Source organism: Halichoeres trimaculatus, unplaced genomic scaffold, assembly GCF_033239565.1.
Source record: "Halichoeres trimaculatus isolate MK-OKI-2021-1 unplaced genomic scaffold, fHalTri1.1 fHalTri1_scaffold_18, whole genome shotgun sequence".
Lineage (NCBI taxonomy): Eukaryota > Metazoa > Chordata > Actinopteri > Labriformes > Labridae > Halichoeres > Halichoeres trimaculatus.
Genome location: NW_027437196.1, coordinates 11475139 through 11482766, shown reverse-complemented (window position 1 = coordinate 11482766; position 7628 = coordinate 11475139). Strand labels below are relative to the sequence as shown.

The window sequence follows — 7628 nt, the reverse complement described above, 5'->3', positions numbered from 1 at the left end:
TGGGATTCAAATAAAGTTTTGTTTTTCTACATCTCAGCCTCGACACTTTATTTTCCTTCGCTTGAGTCAAACAGACACCCGTTCGTGTTTCCTCTAAGTCTGACTGAACTTTGAGGAGATGACTGATTCATCCCTGAAGGATAAGGAGAGTGAGTCAGAGTGCTCGGTAAACAAAAAAAAAAAAAGGAGGGAGGACAGAAATAGTCGAGCATTCACGTCTTTTCCACAGGCTCTACCGTTAGGAGACATTCCTGTGTGCGGGAGGTTTACAACAGCTCCTGCCAATTAGCATAATCCTGCATAAATTAACACCGGCAAACGGCAGACGTCAACAGTTTCTTGCCAGCGGGGGCTTTGTGTGTCCCTGCATCTCAATAGAGTCGATGTAAGTCAATACACGAGGCAGCTTACAGCTCAGTTCAGTGGCTGCTTTGAGGACAGCTGCTCCCTTCTGGTGCTGCTAAAGCTTCAACACCAGCCTCAATGGGATTTGTTGTCTACATTTGGCAACACGGACATCTTTTCATTCATTACATTTTTTATCTCCGGAGCATAAAAACTTGAAGAAAAGCAAATCTTTGCTGATGTGTTCAGAAGAAAAAAATGTAAACAAGCACAAAGACATTTTCATTCATCAGTCATCCTCATGACAACTGTTGTTATCCTGGCTACTCTTCACGCTGCAGGGAGAGCCGATCCCTGCTTCCAAAACCTGATTTTGTCTTTACATTCCTGCTGAATGTGACAGCTTCTTCAGGAGAGGATGGGTACAAATTTTATAAATAACCCTAATAAGAATTAAAGCGTCAAGCGGCAATAATCAGGCTTTTGTGTCCATGCGCCCACTGGGGCATGTTGCACTCTCCGCATGATCTGCCTCAGCAAATAGCCACAGATGCAGATAAGGATAGGCTCCTACAGCAAGCATTCATGGGTAATTTAAACATAGAGCAGTACTGCAGTACTGATTTTGACCACTAGGTATAGCTGTGAAAATAATTCATTTATCAACGTTTCCATCACAGAGTAAAACACATGACTTCCTGTTGAAAGTAAACATATAGATGCATTCAGGGTGTGATTCTGAGCATGTGTGTGCGTTTTGGTCCAAATCCAACATTGTACTCTGGAGTTATTGAGGGGCCGTTAACACGACAACGGTTTCAGGGTGAAACGCAAAAGTTTTGTTGCCTCCCGTTTATACAGAAATGGCATTTCAGCCACACTTAAATTCAAACTTTTGCAAAATGACCTCTGGAGTGGATTTTTTCTGAAATGCTGTAACAGTAAGCAGCATTTTCAGTGGAAACACTGATACCACGTGCTGCTTCGTGCAAGCGCGTACAACAGTACAGTTGTTACAATTGTCGCAAACTACTGTGTTGTGCTTGTGCTGCTGAATCTGCTGACTGTGATATTTCAACAAAATATGCATCTGTTGCTCCACTTCGGCACTTCGTCCTCGCCAATACACCAGATGATTGGCTCAACTATACATCAGTAGCGATCTACCAAAAGTGGCCTCTAGACAAGATGGTTGTTGTGCCACCTACAGGCCTGGCATGCTTACTACAACATTAACAGTCCCTCTGTGTTTCCATGTAAATGCAGATTTTTCTTTAACTGCTTTTTTTGGATAAAACATTCTTGTGTTAACGGGGCCTATGGTTTGCATGTTATTAAAAGAATTCGGCAACTTTTACGGTCGTTCCTGACCACGCCCATAAAGTTACGAACAATCCTTCTGCAACTTTTAATCGTGAGTTTGTTAAAATATGTATCCTTGAAATCGCCAAACTCCGACATACCCCAAATTTTCTGAACTCCCTGTTAGGATTTTACCTTGTCAATGACAGACTTGTTTTTTTGCAGGTCTTGTCATAATAGTTATGCACAAAAAATTTCAGGCATGTAGCTTTAAGTGGCTGTGTTTTTTGTCTCAGCTAGGGGGCGCTATGGAGCATTTACCAGCGCAATTTTTCATGCTCTAAAAATTAAGTCTTACACAAAGAAAGGAAATCTAAAGAGGCAGGCCATCAGAGTTTAAGGTTTGGAAGATAACAATTAAAGCAGTAAAGTTAAGGAAAGCTCTGGAAAAAAACTTGAACACCCCACAAACAGGAAGGCATCAACCAATAAGGTGTAAAACAGACGACACTCAAAGCCCACCATGGTGGAGAATCCAAAACACAGACAGACCCAGAGCCAGGCTTCACACAAAAACAACGCCAACCTCCGCGACCCCCCTCCTCCCTGAACTCTGGCCACCGAGGTCACCACGACTGATGTGTGAATGACAAATCACCAAACGCTGCTCATACAGGAGTGACGGAGCTGAGCCGAGGCCAAAAGTGCTGTCTAATTATGGGGACCCGCCCCTGCGGAAGGGAAAAGCCCTGCAAACACAGCAGACAGTCCTTGTAATCTTTTTAATTATATTCCCATTGAAAACACATGTAAGGACAGAGAACAGAGCGAAGCACTCAGGAATATGGCAATGATATTTTTTAATGCTGATAAGAGCTCATACACGTGCCATAACATCAACAGTGTAATAACATTAATTACAAAATGTATATCTGCGTAATATGTTATCTGATCAGGTCTTTTAGTTTACATTTACATCAGGGAAACATTCAATTAATTTATGTACAAATCTTTATTTGAATGTTTTCTTCTTTTTATAACTACATCACAAGCTTCAGATGACAGAGCTGCTGGAGTGTGTTTGGAGTTGAGCAATGAACCACAATCCAACATTCTGAATTTCTAACTCCCTGCTATATCAGGAGTGTTACATTGATATGTTAATATCATAAACATAAATAAGAAGTCAGACAATTCAAATACAAGTTCCAAGGTAGAAAAAAAAGAGTTTCATCATGTACAGAAATGCATTTAATGAACTGTCACTTTTATGCATCCTTGCTAAGATTTGTACTAAAGGAAAAAAAACAAATCGGTCACTTCATCACTGGAGTTCCTTCACAATGAAAAACTTCTCTTCAACAGGGACAAGTTGCAGGAATGAATCCTTCACTATCCAATGGCACAAAACTTGAGATGTGGACACCTCAGTCCTTCTACTCTGTTACCAAAATAAAAAGCTCAGGATTGTCTCCACATTCAAGCAGCTGACTGAAATACCTTGTTAAATTACAGTTACATAAGGGCAGACATGTGCAACAGCAACACAATTCAAAAGATGGCGTGGATAGGCGGCGGAAAGTCAAAACTAGGCCAGTGTTTTTGTCTAATTTAGAGTAAAAAAGGTAGAATTAAGAGTTGAAATGTCTCATTCCTCTGATAAATCTGGAAAAATGTCACATTTTAAGGTATAAGAAGGCAAAAATGGGTTAAAAGAATCTGCAAATGGGGCGCCGTATAGCTGTGTGGTCCAGGTCAGACAGGCGACCCCCTGCTGTAGAGATGCACTTCAAAAAGAGACAAAAACAGATAATTTAAAAAAGGGCTACAATACTTAACTTAAGTGAACATTAATCATTAATCAAAATAAATCTGCTGCTACTGATACTGTTGTTATCCTGGCTAAGAAACTTCAGGGTCTTATGGTGACAAAGAAAAGTGGAAAACAGATCAAGTTCTGCCTGTTTGTGATATCTAACATAAAGTTAAACCTTTTTTTTGACAACAAATGGTGTAAAATACAATTTTGAAAAGTGTTTTTTTTTTCGGAGGGCATTTTTCATCACTCACTTTGGGAACCACTGGGCTAGGTACCGGCCCCCCTCTAGGAGCAGCCAGGGTTCGAATCCAACCTGTGGCACCTTGCCTGCATGTGAATTCCCAATTTCCCTCTGTTTATCTGTTTTATCCACTATCCTGTCCTTTCAACAATAAAAGCATAAAAAGCCTGAATAATAACTAAAATAAAATCACAGATTGAATGTGAAAAAAAAATCCCCATCTAATTTGTTTTCGGGAGAAATGGATAAAGAAATGGATGTCAAGAAGAAAGTTTGAAATTAAGCAGATTTTTTTAAAATAAATAACTAAAAAATAAAATATAATAAATAAAATAATAATAATAATAATAATAATAATAATAATAATAATAATAATAATAATAATAATAATAATAATAAAATAATAATAATAATAAATTATACAATGATAAAAATAAATAATTTATTTTTTAGAGCAATAGCAGTCACAAAAAAACAATTTCCCCTCAGGAAAATAAAGTACTTCAAATTTGAATCTGAAATACACAAAAATTAAGGTACAATGACCAAGAAGTTAAATTAATTGTATATAGCTTTTCTTTTTACAGCTACTGTTTTTTTTTAAGTAGACATTTTACTAGAAATAAGACATAAAAACATGTGCTTAGTTTTGACTTTTCGCAGTGTACTTCCCTCGTAGATCACAGGGTTATATACAGTACAGAGACAAAGCCATGGGTAATACACTGACATACACTTTCTCTCTCACACTCACACACACTTACACACTTCTTCCCCTGAGACTGCTGTTGTGCTCGACTATCGTATCAGAAATTAAGGCTGATCACCAAAACAGAAACAAAAACCAAAGTAAAAAGTGCCAGTCATGCAAAAAAAAGAAAAAACGGAAACAGAAACACAGTATAAGGGCCTTGTTGTCAGTGCATAATTATAATCACAATGTCAATAAACAGTCATTGTTCTAATCAATAAATTAAACATGGATATAAAATATTACAAATCCTATTTTCTGTTGAAATAATTGCTTCATTTGGAGGCAGAGATAGTGCACACACAGTGAGGAGGAAATAGTCCCTTATATCAAAGTCCTTTTAGTCTCACCGCTGATGCTAAACCTCCGGACTAAAAACAACATATTAAAATAGATACAACTACCAGTATTGTACCAAATATCAGTGTTTGAGTGCTTGTCCGCAACACTAGAGACTCTGAACGCGACATGACAGAGGATTAAACCTGTTTAGAAAAGACAAAAAGGATCCGTTAGCTTGTGTTAGCATGCATCATGTCGGTATACTGATGGTCTCTGTACAAACACGTCGCTCAGGTTCAAATGAGACAGTGTGAGTGTGGTTTGTTTACAGTTTGTTGATACTGCTACTTTGATACTGAATTAAAACTAGGACCCTTCAGACCTAGAAAAATAGGAAGCACTTTGAAACTAATCGTACAACATATACACACTCTCTCTATCGCTCTCTTTCATACACACAGAGTAGGTTTTGTGGTGTTTTTTATTTAATTTGATTTCCTTTCAGTGAATTTCACTCTGCAGAACTCTAAAAGCTGCTCCTGCTGCACCTGGAGGAGCAAAATCAGACCTTTGACCTTTCCTGCTGCTGGAAAGACACGTTTTTTAAGACAGAGGGCGGATTGTGTCACCATCTGACACTGAAGTTTCCTTATCTGGCTTTTTTTTCTCCAAAATAAACCAAAACTACACAGTTCAAGGAGTCAGATCACGGTTTTTATATCAAAAATAGCTTAAATCATAAATATCTAATACATCTGTCTGGTCTCTTCCATTGATTTGACTAAAAATAGATTGAATACTTCACTCACTGTGTATTCTCACACACACACACACACTCCACATGCACATGCATGGTCCTCCCCTGTTTCCCTGTGAAATCTCTCAAACGTTAAGTATCACGACTGTGCTACAGCTGGCTTTCTTTGTTACATCAGGTCACTTAAAAAAGTGGATTCTTCAGATACGTGTTTGTGAGAGAGGGGCGGGTGGAGGAAGAGGAGGAGAGGAGGCTGCTACATCAAAGCTGGGACGGGGAAATAAGAAGGAAGGAAGGATGGGCGGGAAGTAAATAAATAAATAAATAAATAGTGAAAATGTACATTTCTGGTTCAAACACCTCTCCTTTTGACTCCACAGTGGTCTGAAAAAACATGTGATGATGTTACGTTAGCACCCTAGCCGTATCGTTCAGTGCTATTGCCTGCATGGGGGGAGTGTGTTGGAGATTCGTACGTGTGTGTTTGTGTCTCATAGTCTGGTCTGAGCCTCGGGGATATAGATCTCGATACTATCTGCGCTCTCGGTGGCAGAGCTCTGCCGAGCCGATGCAGCGCGTTTGGCAGCTAGCAGGCGTTTGCGAGCCTCCAGACGCTGGCGCTCGGAGCTTTCCAGCGAGCGGTCTCTAGCCAGGGGAGGGTGGCCCTTCTGGGGCTTCTTTGGCACAGGAGGGGGCATCCTTCTCTCCTGGACAGGAATGATAAACAGTCTTTAATGATAGTGAACAGCAAAACAAAGGTCAGGAGCAACAAGGCTGCAGCTGGCTCGGGTGAGGGTTAGAGAGAGCGATGTGGCGTCTGAGAGCATGCAAGTCTGAATGAGGTTATGGTTCACAGTGGCAGCCGATTGAGTGAGGGAGGCCATAGCGTGAGGTAAAAGTGACCATTGGAGTCGGACAGGCCCCAACGGTGCATGGCAGGTAGAGAAGCTTCTCAAAAGCAGCTCACTGTCAACAACAAGACAAAACATAAACACAGGTGGTGACATCAGGCAGGCAACGTGACATTACACGAACAAAGCTGCATGCTAAGCACAACAGCAAAGCTTCACTTTTAAATAAACATAGAGCATCAGAAAACGTGCAGGTTAGCGAAGCATTCCAAAACAAAACAACATCTGAGAGAATCTAAAACTTTAAACCAATGAACAGATGAAGTCTGCACCTGGATCTGTGGAGGAGTCAGAGGTTTCCAGTTGTTGGCTTTGAGCTGGTGGAGTTCATCAAACTTCAGGCTGATGTTCTCGATGGAGAGCTGAAGCATGTCCCAGAAGCCGGCCAGATCCTGGGAGATGGGTCGGGGATGTGCGTTTGGGTTCTGACACACACAAAACAGCATCAATATAGACACAAGTATTAACCCTTTACTGACTTACAAAGTCTGTAAGAGCATAGCTTTACAGTTTCACATGCTGTAGTGTCATTTTTTGCATAAAACTTAAGCTATACATTAATACAACCCTCATATCCCAGACTGTGATAACAAGCATGGACTAATTGACAAACTGAATTCATTGCTAGAGAGTGAAATAATCTATATAAAAATAAAAATTATACAGATTATACATACAAAAACATAAATGTTATGGCTGTGTTACTGAAAAATGTAAATGCAAAAAGAATGTGATTATGTGCATTCAATGCAGGAAGCTCTGTCAACATCGTGATGTATTTGTTCACAGAAAAGCAATTTGAAAGTTTTATTCTCCAGATTTTATACACAAAAATAATGATCAGTCAAGCTTATCTGGTTTCAAATCTACGACCAATCGAAACTCAAAATGCAGATGAAATGTGTGCGGAATGAGCTCTACAGCACTGGGCCCATAGGGTTAATATGCCTATCACACCTTTAATAAAGGTGTTTTCACTTTTACATGGTTTAGCTTTAGAGTAACTGCACATTGGGTGCTCATTTGTTTTGAATTATATGTTTATCTCGGGTTTAACCAAAATGTACAGATTTATTTACCCTCTACACACAAAAAATGTCCAGTTTAAATGTGTTTTTGTTCACAGTTGATGCAGAAGGCCTCCTTCTTTCTAGTCCAAGTCACCCAGGCATCTCTGTCTCAAACTATCCAGTGTGAACTTATTTTCTGAGCATGCAGAA

General features: G+C 39.6%; 1 protein-coding gene across 3 annotated transcripts in view; it reads right to left on the bottom strand.

Annotated features, from left to right (window-relative positions):
* Window positions 1-4150: 4150 nt before the first annotated feature.
* Window positions 4151-7628, bottom strand: part of LOC141807326 (disks large-associated protein 1-like) — a 137740-nt gene continuing 134262 nt past the window's right edge. For 2 of the 3 annotated variants that reach the window (XM_074693258.1, XM_074693259.1), the window contains exons 11-12: window positions 6681-6833; window positions 4151-6204 (exon numbers count right to left, since the gene is read on the bottom strand). In XM_074693258.1, coding sequence (XP_074549359.1) covers window positions 5989-6204; window positions 6681-6833 — 369 coding nt within the window. In that variant the 3' untranslated portion in view covers window positions 4151-5988. Of the gene's footprint in view, window positions 6205-6226; window positions 6464-6680; window positions 6834-7628 lie in introns of those variants that run through there. The other variant, XM_074693260.1, reaches the window with a different exon arrangement.